Source organism: Bos indicus, chromosome 10 (assembly GCF_029378745.1).
Source record: "Bos indicus isolate NIAB-ARS_2022 breed Sahiwal x Tharparkar chromosome 10, NIAB-ARS_B.indTharparkar_mat_pri_1.0, whole genome shotgun sequence".
Lineage (NCBI taxonomy): Eukaryota > Metazoa > Chordata > Mammalia > Artiodactyla > Bovidae > Bos > Bos indicus.
Window position 1 is genome coordinate 18,243,559 of NC_091769.1, and position 18,461 is coordinate 18,262,019.

At 44.2% G+C, this 18,461-nt stretch overlaps 1 protein-coding gene across 2 annotated transcripts in view; it reads left to right on the forward strand.

Moving 5' to 3' along the window:
• Window positions 1-18,461, forward strand: part of THSD4 (thrombospondin type 1 domain containing 4) — a 672,444-nt gene that overhangs the window by 286,067 nt on the left and 367,916 nt on the right. For both annotated transcript variants that reach the window (XM_019968205.2, XM_019968206.2), the window contains exon 7: window positions 10,064-10,200. In XM_019968205.2, the coding sequence (XP_019823764.2) occupies window positions 10,064-10,200 (137 nt within the window). The remainder of the gene's footprint in view (window positions 1-10,063; window positions 10,201-18,461) is intronic.

The following is an 18,461-nucleotide window of genomic DNA, read 5'->3' on the forward strand; positions in this document are numbered from 1 at the left end:
TTTAAGTCCCTATGAACTGTTGCCTACCATGCTCCTCTGTCCATGGGATTCTCCAGGCAAGAATTTTACAATGGGTGGCCACGGCCTCCTCCAGGGGCTCTTCCCAACCCAGGGATTGAACCTCTGTCTCTTATGTCTCCTGCAGTGGCACAAAATACACACGCGTAAATAAGTACACAAATTATTGTTATTAAACAACAACATGACTAAGTCACGTCTGCCTCTTTGTGACTCCATATATTACAGCATGCCAAGCTTCCCTCTCCTGCACTATCTCCTGGAGTTTGCTCAAACTCGTGTCCATTGAGTTGGTGGTGCTATCCAAACATCCCATCCTCTGCTGCCCTCTTCTCCGCCTGCCCTCAGTCTTTCCCAGCATCAGGGTATTCTCCAATGGTCAGCTATATATGTGTAATGAATACACATATACACATGAATATATGTGTGTGTGTTTGTGTGCTCAATTGCTCAGTCTTCTCTGACTCTTTGCGAGTCCATGGACTATAGCAGCCAGATTTCTCTGTGGGGATTTCCCAGGCAAGTGTCCTGATTGGGTAGCCATTTCCTCCTCTAGGGGATCTTCCTGACCCAGGGATTGAACCCGCATCTCCTGCATTGGCAGGCGAATTCTTTACCACAGAGCCACCCAGGGAGCCTGAATATATGTATACATGCATTCATACACCCAGACACATACAACATATATACATACTACACACATGCAAACACACACATATACACACACACCTATATACATATATCTAATTTTTACTATGATAATGGCAGGTGGTAGGAGGTCAAGCTGCCCTCCTCTGGGTGAGGCCTGCACAGGTGGTACCATTTCCTCTCTCTCTGAGTTTCTTGAGCCTCTGAGGCTTTTACATGCATGACAGTTTGTACCAAAGTTCCCTTCTCCAGCTTCTTTTTCAGAACTCTTGACAGCCTCAGTCCTTAACAAGAAGAACTCCAGCCACATCGTTTTTCTGGAGGATATGAATATACACTGTATCTTATTAATAATATCCACATCCATCAAATTAGATCTATATTTTCCCCTAAGAAACTGGTTATGACCTCCCACTTCTATTGATGCTGTCAAGCTGCTTTCCTGACAGTTGGCCAAACTGGCTTTCTATGGACAGAACCCCTTTCACACTTTTTTTTTATTATTAAATGTAACATTCTAAGATGTAACACTACATGTCACACTGCTTGAAGAGTTTTGAGCAGCATGGTGTTTTTTCCGTCACAGTATTTGTTTTCAGTCACTTTTTCTGGCTTTGGATCTACATGAGACTAAAAGAGAACACATTTCAGAAAAAGGTTGGGTAACTTGGACAAAGTTGGCTTAACCAATTCCCGTGAAATGATGTGTCTGGGAACTTTCTCCAAATGGGAAGCTTCTGCTGTGCCATGTTCTGCTATCCAGTAAAGTACAAGAAGTGCCAGCCGTGCTGCTTCGTGGAACTCGAGACAAGTGTGTTCATTGTTTCTACAGCAATGATGATCTTGTACACCGTGGGCTGCCAGCCGTCTTCTGCAGCCTCCTCTCAGCTCATCCCCCTTCGTTCTCTACCTCCACCATGGAGGATGTCTCTTCACCCTTTGAATGGGCCCTGTGTGGTTCAAGTGAGTGATATGCAAGTCACTCCGCTTGCCTGAGCCTCAGTGTCCTCATCCTCCAGAGGTGAGGATTAGCCGAGTTGATGTATATGAAGGGTCTGGCACATAGTAGGTACTCAGTAAACAATAGATACTGTGGAGCTGGAGAAGACTCTAGAGAGTCCCTTGGACAGCAAGGAGATCAAACCAGTCAATCCTAGAGGAAATCAACCCTGAATATCCATTGGAAGAACTGGGACTGAAGCTGAAGCTCCAATACTTTCACCCTCTGATGAGAAGAGCCAACTCATTGGAAAAGACCCTGATGCTGGGAAAGACTGAGGGCGGGAGGAGAAAGGGGAGACAGAGGATGCAATGGTTGGATGCATCACTGACTCAGTGGACATGGTTTTGAGCAAACTCAGGGAGGTAGTGAAGGACAGGAAAGCCTGGCGTGCTGCCGTCCATGGGTCGCAAAGACACAGACACCACTTAGTGACTTAAAAACAACAAAAAATGTCGAGTAAAAATTGTGGAAGGCAGGAAAAGGTTAGGCAGCCAGATGGCAATGCAGGTGCTAAAAAAAGAGAACTTCCTTTTCCCTCTTTGTTTCCTGCACAGTGTGGACTTTACCTGCCAGCTCAGAAGGGAATGTCATCCTTGCATGACCTCTTAATTGCAGTCTCAACTGGCTGGCTCGCATGTATAAAACCTTTGATTTTGAGCATCATTTTGTGTGTCCACTTTGGCAATGCATTCCCAGGGTGATAACTAGTGGTCTGGTTTCTGAGTAGCTCTCCTTTCCCTCTCTGGGTTCAGTAGCACCAGTTAGAACTGGTAAGTCGCTTCAGTTGTGTCCAACTCTGTGCGACCCCATAGACGGCAGCCCACCAGGCTCCCCCGTCCCTGGGATTCTCCAGGCAAGAACACTGGAGTGGGTTGCCATTTCCTTCTCCAATGCATGAAAGTGAAAAGTGAAAGTGAAGTCGCTCAGTCGTGTCCGACTCTTCGCGACCCCATGGACTGCAGCCTACCAGGCTCCTCCACCCATGGGATTTTCCAGGCAAGAGTGCTGGAGCGGGATGCCATGGTTCTCAAAGTGTGGTTCCTGGACTAGCAGCATTGGCATCACCTGGGAGCCTCTTAGAAATGCAGACTCTCAGACTTCCCCAGTGGTCCAGTGGTTAAGAATACACCTACCAATGTAAGGGACACAGGTTTGATTCCTAGTTCGATTCCTAGGGCAAATTCCACATGCCATGGGGCGACTAAGCTGGTGTACCACAACTACTGAGCCTGTGGTCTGGAGCGTGCGAGCCTCAACTACTGAAGACACTCGATGCAACTATTAAAGCCTGGGAGCTCTAGAGCCCACGCTCTGCAATAAGAGAAGCCACGACAATAAGAAACCCACACATCACAACTACAGAGTAGCCCCCCATCACTACAACGAGAGAAAGCCTACATGCAGCAACATAAACCCAGCAGAGCCAAAAATAAATTAATTAATTTTTAAAAAAGAAAGAAAGACAGATTCTGGGGCTCCACTTTAGACCTAATGAATCAGAAACTCTAGGGGTGGCATCCACCAATCTGTGTTTAACATGACTTCAAGGTGATTCTGAATATAGTTAAGTTTGAGAACCACCTCATTAAAGTGTTACCTACTAGAAATACATGTAAGTCTGAGCAGTGCTAAAGAGGAATTTAACATCTCTGGAACATCAAGCCAATGAATTTTCAGGACTTAAGAAACACATTTTGTGTACTGTTTCTAATCCAGATCTCCAAGCCTATAGAGACTAACAATTGAATAAGATTCACCAGGGTACCGCTTGTGAATTTCTAAGTTTTAGTTACATAGTCACAGTGTGGGATAGAAGGTTAGGGATATTACATAATTGATGAGCCATATGCTTTCGCATTTAAGTTTTTATACTGGAATGCACCCCAAACAATTTCCTTTTCAGAAGAGCAAAAAGCTAAGAATTCGACAGTCTTGCCCCTCTTCTCTTCTGTTTCAGAACAGTTTTCTAGTTCCAGAGAAGAGTCTGGGCTCTTAGAAGCATTCTCCTCATCTTATTTTCCATAACTTTGTCCTGGAAAATATAGTCTGGGGGAAAGCAGTTTAAATAGTAATCATCTGTGTCTAGTGCAGAATTAGAAGATCCAGTGTCATAAACAGGGGGAATAGCACATAGATAATGTAGTCGACAGAGGTCAAACCTGGCGTGGCTGTGTGGCTTTGACTCTGGCTCTGTCTGTCCCTGGATTATTCCACCCCAACCAAATGCTACAAACTCCGTGCCCACTGCTAGGGCTTTGGGCAAACCCCTTTTTATTTTATTTAAACCTCGCATATACAGTTAAGACATTGCATCCACATGTTTCTAATTCGTTTACACTTCACTCATCAGCATGTGTTGGGTAAGCACCCTGCCACGTCTGAGTTTTACGAGCTGCGTTTACGAGGCTGCTTTTCTTGAACAGGGATATCGTATATTCTACCCAGAAAAAGGGAACTTGAGCCTGGGAAATGAGGGCTTCGGTGTTAAACTTGGAGTGAACTGGTAAAGTTTGAATGGATCCAAAACTAAGCACAGATGTTATCCATTCTCCAGGAATAGCCTCATGTATTTATTCACAGAATATCTCTCCTCTTTTTACCTGAAATTTTCTCTCTACTTTAAGGGATGGCCAGGGAATGTGCATTTGTCTGCAAAGTTTGAACCTCATTTCCTGCCACTTTGAGGAGTCTCCCTCTTACTTACTCCCTCCAAGCTAAGGCTAACCTTGGTAGTAGCAAAGCTGGATGAAATCTAGAACCTTCCACAGCATGTTGCTTTCTTAGAAAGCAACATTTTGCTCTCCCACTTATGCTGAGTTCCTGAAAAGACAGCAAGGAGTTTTACAGTTTTGTGCTAATTTTGAATAGAGATGAAAGAGACTTACCACTGATAAAACTGCACAGAGTTCCACTTCTCACAACCCAAATTGTTGGAATTCATTTCCACATTCTTTATAAAATTAATTTTATTGTTTAATCTGAGTTAATCTGCATGCATGTATCTTAGAGAGTCAAATAATTCTACACACTTGGCCCATCCCCTACTATTCTTTCCTCCTCAACAATTTTAATTGTTCTTTTGATATTTACTTTCTTATCTCTGAATAATGTTTACATTGTTACTTCTGGATTTTTCAGTTTCAGGATTTTCTGTTGAAGGTGAGGATTGTAGCCCTCTTTCATTGTCCTCACCCTCCACCTCACCACGTATACACACTTCCCATCCCACATACTCTTGATGGAATTAGGTGGTAATTCTGTTAGACTAATAACCAGTGCTTCCAGTATAACTGTGTGCATGCTCTTCACAGCTGAGCCACATAGTGTAATAGGTCAGCGCTCCTGACTGTCGATCTCCAGGTAGAGATTTGTGCCCAGTGGTTTTTAGGGAGTGATTCAGGAATAACTCTTGTGAGGGGTACAGGATGCAGGTTGAACAACTCTGAGCTGGGTTAGCCCTATAGAGTTACCCCACATTGAGACGGAATGGGCCATTGTCCAACCACACAGATGGATCACTGGACAGGGGCTATCCCGGGGAAGAAGGTTGGTGAGGCGGCTTCCTTAGGCTAGGGGTGAGTTCCAGAAAAACACAGCTGTGAGCTACCAGCTGGCAGCACTCCCATCTACTGGGGGAACCCTCACTTGGATTGGGGTGGTAGCAGTAGATAATCTGGGCACCCCTGTGAGCTACCAGCTGGCAGCACTCCCATCTGCTGGGGGAACCCTCACTTGGATTGGGGTGGTAGCAGTAGATAATCTGGGCACCCCTTGCACCCTTGTCCGGGTACTTGGTGGACTCCTTCAATCAAGAAATTTTCCGGATATTTATTTGATGATTTCTTGGGGAGTTGGTAAAGAATCCGTCTGCAATATGGGAGACCTGGGTTCAATCCCTGGGTTGGGAAGAGCTCCTGGAGAAGGGAAAGGCTACCCACTCCAATATTCTGGCCCGGAGAATTCCATGGACTGTATAGACCATGAGGTCACAAAGAGTTGGACACGACTGAGTGACTTTCACTTGGGGATCTAGGAAGCTAACTGCTGCCACTTCTCTTAAAAAAAAATAAATAAATAACAGCTCTATTGAGATAAAACTCACATACCTTATAAGTCACCAATTTAAATAGTACAAGTTACTGGTGTTTAGTATGTTTGGAGTCATGCTATCATCACCTCAATATAATTTCAGGACATTTTCATTGCCCAAGAAGAAAGTCCATATCCATTAATAGTTGCTCCACATTCTGTCCTCCCTCCAGTCCCTGGAACCCACTAATCTACTTCCTACCTCTGTACCTTTGCCTATTCTGAATATTAGATATAAATGGAATTGTGCAGTATATGCTTTTTGTGATTGACTGTTTCCACTGAGCGTAATGTTTTCATTGTTTACATGTTGTAGCATGTCCATGTGTGCTACTTCATTCCCATCTATTGTCAAATATTTTCTGTACGGATACACCACATTTTCTTTATCCATTTACCACTGGAAGGACATTTGGACTGTTTCCACCTTTTAGCTATTATGAAGAATACTTCTGTGAATTTTCATGTACAAGTTTTCGTGAAGATGTGTGATTTCATTTCTCATTGTTAGACACTTAGAAGTGAAATTGCTGGGTCATATGGTAAATCAACATTCTGATGAACTGCCAAAGGTATTCCAAGAAAACTGTTCCATTTTATAGTCCTGTCAGCATTTTAAGAGGGTCCTGATTTCTCTACATCCTTGCCAGTGTTTCTTATCATCTTATTCTTTTTTCAACCATCCTCCTATGTGTGAAGTGGTATCTCATTGTGGTTTCACTTTGTATTTCCCTAATGGCTAATGATATTGAACATCATTTTGTGTGCTTAGATTTTTAATAAGTGGAAGATCTTCATAATCCAAGATCATGAAGATTTATGCCTATGTTTCCTTCTAAGATTTTTTTTATAGTTTTAGCTTCTACATTAAGGTTGATGGTCCATTTTGAGTTAATTTTTATACATGATGTATGATAGGGATCCAGCTTCATTTTTTTGCACATAGATATGCAAACTGAAGTCCTGCAAATGTATTTTTATGTGGCATTTTAAAGTGGTTGGGGAGTATGGGCAGGGTCTGGAGAAGTCAGTGGTTATGTAATTAAAAAACATATTTGTTGACTTTTGGCTGTGCAGGGTCTTCACTGCTGTGTGCGGGCTTTCTCTAGTTACAGTGCGTGGGGGCTACTTTCCAGTTTGGAACACAGGCTCTAGGACACGTGGGCTCCCGTAGCTGTGGCCTGTGGGCCCCAGAGTGTGGGCTCAGTAGTTGTGGTGCAAGGGCTTAGTTGCCTCGTGACATGTGAGATCTTTCTGGACCAGGGACTGAACCCATGTCCCCTGCATTGACAGGTGGATTTTTAACCACTGGACCAGGGAAGTCCAGGGCTTATGTAATTTTATGAGAAGCTCTACATGGAATATTGCTAAGGCAGCAGGATTCTGGGCAGTTTTTAAGTAGTCACTTGTCTCCAGGTTTCAATTGTCTCCTAGGATCTCCTTTTTCCTTGTTGCAAGTCTGAGAGGCAGGGACATTGCCTAAGCCACATAAGCAGAGGGGTAGACCCAGCTGGTTTGGGCCACAGGTAGAAGAAACCCAGTCATTCCTCTGGGTTATTTCCATGTAGCCCACTTGCTGTCATTGTCTCCTGATTAATCATCATTTTGTTGCTGTTGTTCTCAGAAAGTTCTTCTGTAGTATGGCTGCAATATTGAGGAATAAACTTGTGGCTGCTGCTGATACTATTCCTAAGGATAGAAGTAACTGGGAGGAAGCCCAGAGAAATCAGAACTCAAAACCCTTGCCCTCTGTGAGGCTGCTTTATAAACACTTTTATTACATCAAAATGCAATGCAGTTGGATAGTTCCTGCTATAGCTTCAGTACGTAAGGAGCTGGGAGAGAGGAAATGGGGTCTGGATAGATAGATGACACAAGAATGCAGGTTGTAGGAGAATGGTTTTCCCTCCAGCTTGTCACTTCCTTTCCTGGACCTGGTGTGTGTGTGTGTGTGTTTCATCTACAAAATGACAGTTTGGTTTCAGATAATCCCCATAGTGCTTCCGTCTTTGGTAATCTTTGACTTTGCCAATATCACTTCATAGCTTTTGGGCAGCTAGGGTAGGAAATCAAGTCTCTTGACTTCTCCGATAGAGCTCAGAGCACACAGAAGATTCAATCTTCCCTAATCCATGTGGTCCCACAGGTTGCCTGCGATTTCCTGTTAGCGGTTTTCAATGGCTTTGGAGTAGAAGGAAGTTCATTGCTATGACAGTCAGGCAGCCACAGTGGGGAAAATATGATGTATTGTGTTGTGTAGGAAAAAGTCAGTATTATCCAGTGCAGTAATCAGATTTTCAGACAAAGACATGACCCTGGAACATGCTGTCTATGGCTGAGCATAGCATTAGTCTCGTCTCCAAGAACAGTGAAACAAAATCAGTGTGTACTTGGCATGTCTTTCTCCCTTGGATATGGAAATATATCTCGCCTGAACATTTTTCTCATTCTTATTTTGGAGGCAACTAGATTGCTCTGAAAATATTAGTCATAGCAGTAATTGATTTAGTATTTATTGAGCAGCAGGCTCTGTGTGAGGTAACAGAAATATAAAGAAAGACTCTGAGGTAGGGGGGTCTATCTAGTAGGGAGAGAGGAGAGAAAAACGAAAATTAAAACACCTCCAAAGGCCAATATTTATTTTCTCTGTCCCTCTCTTTGGGGCTTCCTTGGTGGCTCAGTCAGTAAAAAATCCACCTACGATGCAGGAGACTGCCTGCAATTCAGGAGACCCAGGTTCGAACCCTCGGCTGGGAAGATCCCCTGGAGAAGGCAATGGCAACCCGCTCCAGTATTCTTTCCTGGAAAATCCTATGTACAGAGGAGTCTGGCGAGCTGCAGTCCATGGGGTCGAAAGAGTTGGACACGACTGAACAACTGAGCACACACCCTTCCCTTTATTATTCAGTTATTTGTTGAGCATTTGTCCTATGCCCGAGCTCTCTTCTGGGTGCTGGAGATACAAAAGTGAGTAAGACAGACACATCTCAGACTTCCCTGGTGGCCCAATGGTTAAGAATTCACCTGCCAATACAGAGGACATGGGTTCGATCCCTGCTCTGGGAAGATCCCAGATGCAGCAGCTAAGCCCATGCACCACAAGTACTGGGCCTGCCCTCTAGAGCCTAAGAGCCACAACTACTGAGCCCATGTGCTATAACTACTGAAGCTCGCACACCCTACATCCCATGCTTTGCAACAAGAGAAGCCACCGCAATGAGAAGCCCATGCACCGTAAGGAAGAGTAACCCCTGCTTACTGCAGCTAGAGAAAGCCCTCACACAGCAACAGAGACACTGTGCAGCCAACAATAAATCAACTAAAAAAGACAGACACATCTCTGCGGCCCCTCAAAGCCATGCCTTAAATGATGTTTGTTGAACCGTATAGTAGAGGAGACCAGATCAGCCTGTGCTAGATGGACTTTGAGGGCAGATCAGGATCCATGGAGGGCTTCCCGGAGAGGGTGACCTGGGATCTAAAGCAAAGTAGAAGCAGGTGCTAGTCAAATAGGCAAAGCCAGAAGAGCAGTGATCAACGGCTGCCCAGAGGAAATGCTTCGTTGGAAATAGAACAGTAGGAAATGAGACTATAAAGGTAGGTGAGGTTCAGCTCTTGAGAGGACTTTAGACTTCAATCTAAGGTGACAGGCAAACCACTTAAATGTCTCATAATGGAGGAATTATTACAGGAAACTTGGGCCGTTTAAAAGAACATAAAATGGTATAACTGCATAGATTTTAAGTAATAAAAAGCAGAACGCAAACATTGTGTGCTCACCGTGATTACTGATTTATACGATATAATTGAGACTGTTAAAGATGGGAGGATGCCTAAAAGGGAAGTCCTATTTGTATTGTGAGATTCTTTAAGAATCCCTTTATGGTATTCACTCAGCATCGAATCTCTACCATGTGTGCAGATCAAGGTGCAACCTCTTCTCTCTCCCATCAAATACGGAGAGATCTAATAGCTTTAATGCATCTTAAATGTGTGTGACTGTGAGATACCGAGAATAGGCACATCCACAGAGAAAGAACATCGATTTGGTGGCTGCCAAGGTCTTGGGAGGAGGAGAGAGGTCGGGGTGACAGCTGATAGGTCCAGCGTTTCCTTTCTGGGGTGATGGAAATGTTCTGAGGTTAGTTTGTGGAAATGGTTGTAAACATTGTGAGTATACTAAAAGCCATTGAGATACATGCTTTGGTTAAAATGGTTAATTTTATGTTATGTGAATTTTATCTTAATAAAAAAAATACAGAAAGATAAAAGATGCCGATTGGTTTTTGTTGCTGTTTTTGGTAGTCAAGGGCAATCGGAAGTGTGAGCTGAACTGCCAGGCAATGGGCTACCGCTTCTATGTTCGGCAAGCTGAGAAGGTCATTGATGGTACCCCCTGTGACCAGAATGGTACAGCCATCTGCGTGTCCGGGCAGTGCAAGGTAAGTGCCCCGGACTGGGGTATCTGGAGTGGGTCTCGGGGTGTTTGATCTGTGCCTGCCAACTGCACTGTTTGCCAAGCTGTGACATGCTTCCTCCCCATCAACTATGGTCCAACCCACCCCCCAACTCTGAACCGTGAGCTCTGGGAGAAGTGGATTAAATGGGGCGGTTTGTTCTGCTCTGAGTTTTCGATCTTTGGGAGTTGCCAAGTCTCACTCTGGCATTTCAGTTATTAAGTGATTTACATTTACATCATGTGCGTTGTAAGAATCTCAGTGATCTTTCCTTGTTGGATCTGGAGCTTCTTCCTTACCTCTGAAGACGAGGTTATGAAAAGGGCACTGCTGGATCAGTCAAGAGGCGGTTGGCATCATCAGGGTGGCATTTTAAGGGCATGGCATATTTTATCTTGCCTCCCACCAACTGGGGCAGGCTTCCAAATGAAAGCGGTCTAGTGCCTTTATAGCCGAAGTTGTACTTTCAACAGGAAGTTTTCAGCCTCCTTGGACTTCTGAAGTCTGTTCCAAGAACTCCCCACCCTGCATTCTGAAAACATTCTGGGCTGGAGAGAATCCTTGTGGGATGCTACCCTTTGACAGAAAGCACCATTTGCTTAAAAACAGGTGCCCCAGAGAGATGGTACCAGTTCCACAGTATATTCATTGGGGCCTGGATGTCCACTCTCCTTTCATCTATAAATGTAAGAGTGGTGGTCTGACTCTAGCAAGTAAATGACTTTTTGGAGCCCAGGCTAAGATTCTGTCTTAACACTCAATTGCAGGCAGGACTGAGTTTCATCAAAGGAAGAGCTCTTTGGCTATCACATCTAAAAGTTCCTGTTGTACTTTCCATGTAAATTGCTGCACTGTTTAGTATTAGAGCTACTCAAGTATGATTTATAAGCACCTCCTTCCCCCTCCAGCCTTTTTCTTAATGAGGTTTTAAATAGAATACAAAATAATTTATCAAAGCAATATGAATATTCTGGGGCTTCTCAGGTGGCTCAGTGGTAAAGAATTTGCCTGCAATGCAGGAGACACAGGTTCGATACTTAGGTTGGGAAAATCCCTGAGAGAAGGAAATGGCAACCTACTCCAGTATTCTTGCCTGGGAAATCCCATGCACAGAGGAGCCTGGTGGGCTATGGTCCATGGGGTCACAGAGAGTCAGAAAGGACTCAGCAACTAAACAGCAACAACATGGATAGTCTGAGACTGTGAATAAAGAAAGGAAAAAGCTGTCGTTTGATATTCAATGCATGTGAAGTTGCCTTTGGACAGACAAGAAACCCACAAAGCTTTGAGATGGGGTTCAAAAGAGGCAAGGAATATGGTGGGGAGCACACTGGAGGCTGAGACCCATCTGGCCCCAATTTCGACTCCTTTGGGAAAAACCACTGGGTTTCATGCATCCCCTCTATCCTTACTGTCTTCAGATAATGCTGAAGGAAGCCCCATTAGAGTTTATGATTTCCGACTCAACTAATCCCTGCTTCTAAATGTTAACTGAGCCTGAAATGATGCACTTTATAGCAACCTAGCTTTTCTTTCGGATCCCGAATCAACTGTTTAATTTCCTGAATACAAGTGCATACTGCTGGGAGGTGTTATAGTGCAGTGGTTAAAAACATGCCCTCTGAAGTCAGACTGCTTGGATTCAAATCCTACTTCTTTTATCATTGACTGTGTAACCTTGCACAAGTTCCGTGAGCTCTCTGTGCCCCTACATCACCTACAACATGAGGAGGATGGTGCCTACCTCCTGCGTTGTAGTGAAGAGTCATGAGCTAATACACATATGGTCCTCATATGAGGTCTGGCACTTAATAAAGCAGGCTGGCTTTTCCTAATATTATGTTCACTTATGCCCACATATGACCTGTCGTATTTGAACTTTTTATGCAGAAGTATTTGAATTTTTTAGCAGATTATAGATTTGTGAGATTCACATTATGCTGTTTTGCAGAAAAATTAAAATACTTTATTTGACAGCTACATCTTTATAATAATTTTTCCTTATATATTTTGGCTGCAATTTAAAATTATTTTTCCATTTTTAAATTTATTGTTTTAAATTGGAGGATGACTGCTTTAAAGTGTTGTATTAGTACAAGAGCGTGACTCAGCCATATGTATACATACATCCCCCCTGTTGAGCCTCTCCCACCCCACCTCCCGTCCCACTCCTCTAGGTCATCACATAGCACCAGGCTGGATGCCCTGTATTATAGAGCAGTATCCCACTAGCTATCTGTTTTACGCATGGCAGCGTATGTGTCAGGGCTGCTTTCCCAGTTCGTTCCACCCTCCCCTCCAGTTGTGTGCACAAGTCCATTCTCTATGTCTGTGGCTCTATTCCTGCCCTGCAAATAGGTTAATCGGTACCATTTTTCTAGATTCTGTGTATATATATGCATTAATATATATTTGTTTTTCTCTTTCTGATTTATTTCACTCTGCATAACAGGCTCTAGGTTCAGCCACTCCAGGTCAACTGATTCACATTTGTTCCTTTTTATGGCTGAGTAATATTCCATTGTATACACGTACCCCAGCTTATCTATTCACCTGTTGATAGACGTCTAGGTTGCTTTCATGTTCTGGCTATTGAATGTGGTGCTGCAGTGAACACTGGGGTACATGTGCTCACATTACCCTTCGAGGCGGTGTCCCTGAGCTGCACTGTGACTCTCCAGGAGATGTTAGATCCTATGTTGGTAGGTCTGGGGAAAGTCCTGAATAGTCTATTTTTATAACACGTTCCCATGTGGTGCTGATGCTGCTGGTCCATGGGTCATATTTTGAGTAGCAAAGTTTTAAAGGACCCTTTGATTAAAGCACAGTTCACAAAGAGCCAGAAATGTAAATATAGAGTGGTGAGATGAGTTGGAAGGAAGAGGAAATGTGGTTTGTTTCCACTGGGGGAGCTTGTTTTCTTAGTATTGGCTTAAGTACCTCTAAGCTGATGATACGAAGGAAAAACAAATACTAATAAGGACATATGGGTATGAATTCTTACAAATTGATGAAAGCTAATGGTGTCGGACAACACAGTTTGAAGTTGATAATTGCAAGAAGACTGAGACAGATATTCCCCAGGATGTGAGTAGATGAATAGGAATTTGATGTTATAAGGACAACTTTGATATTACTCGTATTTGTTCTCTGTGTATTTACCCAAAATTTGCTCATAGACGTTGTTGAAACAACTGACCATCGTGTCCTCACTAGAACTTCAGTTTAAATAATCAGAAGTACATTTGCTTCCCAAGCTAAGTTCTGTTTACTCTGTAACTTTCAAAGGGTAGAGTGCCCTTTTTGAGTATTTGATTGGAAGCCCAGAATTCAAATTGCTATCTCTGCCTCTCTGATATCACTCTCCAGCAGGAGTCTCTGCATCTGAAATAGCTCCACAGAGCCTCTGCCAGCCACAGAGAGGTGAAGGCAAACCCCCGGCCTGCAACGAAAGTTAATGAGAAGTGACAAGCACTAAATGAGAATGTGAGCTAAACCCACACAAGAGTAGCTGGGGGAGAAGGGCGTGCTCCCAACACCAAGCCACAGAAAGGCCCCAGGCCCACCCAGAGCAAGCTGGAATGCTCTTCCAGTGCCCATGGAGCACTCCCTGGCCAGCCTGTGTTTACCCTGTTGCTGGAGCTCCACTGATGTTTCTGATCCAAGAGTTGCAAGAGAAGCCAGGCTTGTAAGAATGCAGAAGTCCTTGGGCTCAGGGTTGGAGAACATGGGGATTCCTCTCCAGTCCCTCAGAAGTGTGTGACACTTCCTTTCTTGACAGGGAGTGAAGGATCCCAAATGTTAGCTTCAGGCTAAAGACTGCACTTTGATAGCTAGGCTTTGAAGGGAGAGTTCTAGCCGTGACTTCCTAAAGCAAGAAAGTGTATCTGAAACCCACAGAGATTTCTTCTTCATCTTAACCTCATCCTTCTAGACATCGAATAGGAACCTCTGGCCAGTCTTCAGAGAAGTATCTGCTCCACCCACTCATGATTTGCATTGATGGGAATGGGACAGCATATATGTCTAATTAATAAAGAACAGTGCAGTAATTGTTTCTATTGTTAAGCATCACGTTAACTTGCTATGAATTTTTTTTTTACTTGATCTCAGTTTCAAACTCTGACTAAAAAATTCTACATTTTCATGGTTTGATCATGTGCATGCTATTTTTGCTGACAACTTAATAAAAATAGATGAAACTTTGCTTACAAAAGTATGGCAGGCATTTGAAAGAACAGGGTCCCTTGGATAAAAACTAAAAAGAAAAAAACCCCCCACACAAAAAAAAACTACCTTAGCTCCCTGGAGACCAGCCTTTCAGAAACCTCAGGCTTTCACATTTAAATGATCCTGAAAGAATCAGAATCACCCCCAAGACCTATCCTCCTTCCCCCCAGAAAAAAAATCCCTGGTGCTAAAGAAACAGTCCTTGAGTAGGTGCCTTGAAATAATAGGCTGATGCAAAACCTTCATGCAGGAATGTGTTGGAGCTGATGCAGACAGCAAGGAGCCCCTCTGAGAGCTTGCCTTGTGCCAGACACTGTGCTGTGTGCTGTTCATACAGAAGGATTTCCTTAAGCCATGTGTCTTCACAATAACTCAGTCAATAGGAATTATTAGTCCCCATTTTACAGAGAACTGTTATGAAGATAAAATGAGTTGGACACCATCAGTGCTACATGGAGAGCTGGCTATTAGCTTTTTCAGTGAATTGTTAATCAGAACAGAAAGTAATTTAAATGTGATAGGGTGAAACTCATGTGCTTCAAGTGTCTCCCCTCTTCAGAGTTTTTTTTCCTCACCACTTCTTTCCAAAGCAAACTGTCTTTCTTAAATACACATTAGGATGTGCGTCTCGCTTAAATTCCATCTGTGAGTCCCCATTTCCTGCGGAATAAAGTCCAGGGCCTAGATGCTGGCCGAGCTGCGACTTGCTGCTCCCTGGCCCGGCCGGCGTTCAGGTTGTGCCTTCACAAGCGTGGACGCGCTGCCAGCCTGGAGAGCCATTCCTTGTCCACTCTTGGACCACCCAGTGGACTCTGCTCAAAAGCCACTGGCTGACCCCCTTGAGCACTGTTTCTGTTCTTCTGTTCCCACTTCTTGTACTTATTTGTTCCCATTTCCCCAGCCTACCCCCCATCCAGGCCCGGGAGCACTTCCAGGCACTTTGCTTTTCAATAGGTGCTTAAAATAAATGTGTAAATGAATTGAGGTACTTGGTGACTCAGTCTGTTGGGTTTTAGCAAGTGAAATTCATCTTTAATCCAGCACAGAGCTTTTCCTTTTGGCTTGATGGGCAGTGGAAGGCTGCTCGCACAAGGACGCGGAGCCCCCTTGGCCAAATCCCCAGAACCCAAGGCTTTGAATGTCAGGCAGAATTCTTGGCACCTCCCCAGGCTCCTGTCTCCCTCGTCTTGTTTTTAATTTTGCTCACACTGAATTTCTTGAGTCCAGACAGAGCTAATGACAGGAAGAAGCTAAGCAAGTGTGAGAGTGCAGTCTCCCACGGTGCTTTCTGCTGTGGGGGGAAGACCCCTTTCTGCCACACACCGCCCCTCCCCATAGCCTGGTCAGCCTTTGCCTGCACCATCCACCCGTCCTCAGGGGCGAGGGCGGGGGAGCCTTCACACCTCCTCTCCCAGCTGGGGCACTGCTCAGCTTCCAATGGCTCCAGGAGGACGCATCAGTGGACAGTTTCATATTTATTCAATAAATTACGGCAAGGTAACTCTTTCAGAGATAAGCTCTGGACCAGAGTGTCGCCGTGACCGAAAAGGATGACACGATGGGCGTGGGCATCTGTGTGCACCCCTGTATTCAGGCGCCAATTGTCTTCCGCCCTCTGCTATGGACTGCCGTGGCACTCTCCTGAACCACACAGCCCTGCTCCTTTCTCTGCCTATTTGCCCCAAGTTGCTTCTTTTTTTTCCCTTTTGGTCAGTGGCTGTATTTTGTGGGCTTTGCTCAGAGTTCTTTTGTTTCTTGAATGAAACCTAGAGAGTCAGTTGCGTTGAGTAAAGTGTTGTGGCCTGTGCCAGACATGTGCATGAATCGAGCCTTGAAAGAGGGCGGAGGGCTTTTACTTTGCTCTAGTTCTGAGCTTATGTGACTTGGTGGATTCCCTGTTGTATTTCCACCCCAAGCAAACCGTGTTCTAAGAGTACTTTCTGCTTGTGAGTATTCAAATGCTTATCATATTATGTTACAGTTATTTTGACATGTGTCTGAACTCCGAAAGCTGAGGGAGTATTATACATATTTGCATCCTCAGTGCTTTTGTTGCAGGAGGGGGGATCCCTTCCAAGGCCAAGAGTGGGCTCTTATCTAACACGCAGAAATGAATTGTCCGAGGAGACACACGTGCTGACAAAGCAAGAGACTTTTTTGGGAAGGGGCGCCCAGGCAGAGAGCGGTGGGATGAAGGAACCCAGAACTGCTCTGCTCTGTGGCTCGCAGTTTCGGGTTTTATGGTGATGAGATTAGTTTCTGGGTTGCCTCTGGCCAGTCATTCTGACTCGGGGCCCTTCCCAGTGATGCTTGCATCCCTCAGCGGGATGGATTCCAGCAAGAAAGATTCTGGAAAGTTGGTAGGACATATGGACTGGCATCTCCTGTCTTATTCTGACCTTTCCCAAATTTTTCCGGTTGGTGGTGGCTTGTTCTGAGTTCCTTACCAGGACTTCCTATTCTAAGTTAACTCATACAAGTAGCTACTATCTGCCCTGGCCAGGGCAGGCGGTTTTAGTCAGTATTTCCCCTGACACTTAAGGTATTAAGATTTTTTAATAAATTGAATAAGTTGCCAGTCCAGGTTCAATGCACAATACTGGATGCTTGGGGCTAGTGCACTGGGACGACCCAGAGGGATGGTATGGGGAGGGAGGAGGGAGAAGGGTTCAGGATGGGGAACACATGTATACCTGTGGCGGATTCATTTTGATATTTGGCAAAACTAATACAATTTTGTAAAGTTTAAAAATAAAATAAAATTGTAGTTGGAAAAAAAAAAAAAAAGTATGTCAATGAATGAACCAAAGAGCAAGTTAGAAAATGACTTTCCAAACCTCTTTTCCTAAAAATGATCAAGCATAGGATTAACGAAGCATTAATCAACAACCCAAGCAATACACATAATTAATTCATCTTTTTTTTAATTGGAGTATAATTGTTTTACAATGTTGTGTTAGATCTGCTGTATAACAAAGTGAAACAGCTGTATGTATACATATATCCCCTCCTCTCTGAACCTTCAACAAATAATTTTATATTTTTTGTATAGCCTGCTCCCAGCCAAACACTGGGCTAGGCACTGGAGATAAGAAAAAAAATGGGAAAGATGAAAATAGTTCCTCCCTACCCTGAGCTTAAAATTTAATGGAGAAAGTGATAAAAAGTCAGTTAACAAACAAAAAGCTTCCCTGGTGGCTCAGACTGTTAAAAATCTGCCTGCAATGCAGGAGACCTGGGTTTGATCCTTGGGTCAGGAAGATCCTCTGGAGAAAAGAATGGTTACCCACTCCAGCATTCTGGCCTGGAGAATTCCATGGACAGAGGAGCCTGACAGGCTACAGTCCATGGGGTCGCAAAGAGTTGGACACGACTAAGTGACTTTCACTAACAAACAAATTTTGATGACAAATTTTGATGAGCACTTTGAAGCTGATAGGGAAACTGAAATAGTGAACAGTGGTGAGAGGCATACATTAGATGGGTGTCAGGGGAAGGTCTCCAAGGCAAGCAGGGTTCTGTATTACAAGTGCAGGCAGTACTACCAGCCATACATGTCCAGGGATTGGCGGAAATGTGTGTCAGGCCTCCAGCCAGGACCCAGGACACTCACAGTGCTCAGGAACTCATAGATACCAAGATGATTATTTTGTATTTTCTTCTGCTCCCTGCCCTTGGGTGAATCTGGTCCCCCGCGGATGGTGCTATCCTTCTTTCCTTCAAAGTATTCACATTTTCCTGGGTGAATGCTGGCTTTAGCAAGAGTAAGTCCTCCACTGAGTCATTGTCTAGGCCAAAAAAGATTGCCTTGGAAAATAGGTGGTATTATGGGTCGAAAACAGCTTTGGGGGTCAGCCAGGATCTCTAGTATTAAAACAGATGAGAGAAGGTTTGCTCAGGTGAAATTGGGGTAGGGTGTACAAAGCCTCCAACCTGCCCTTCCCGATGGTCCGTCCTATACCAGAGTGTCAGAAGAGACAGGATTTTCGAGTCCCTTTCCCCTGTTCTTCTGAAGG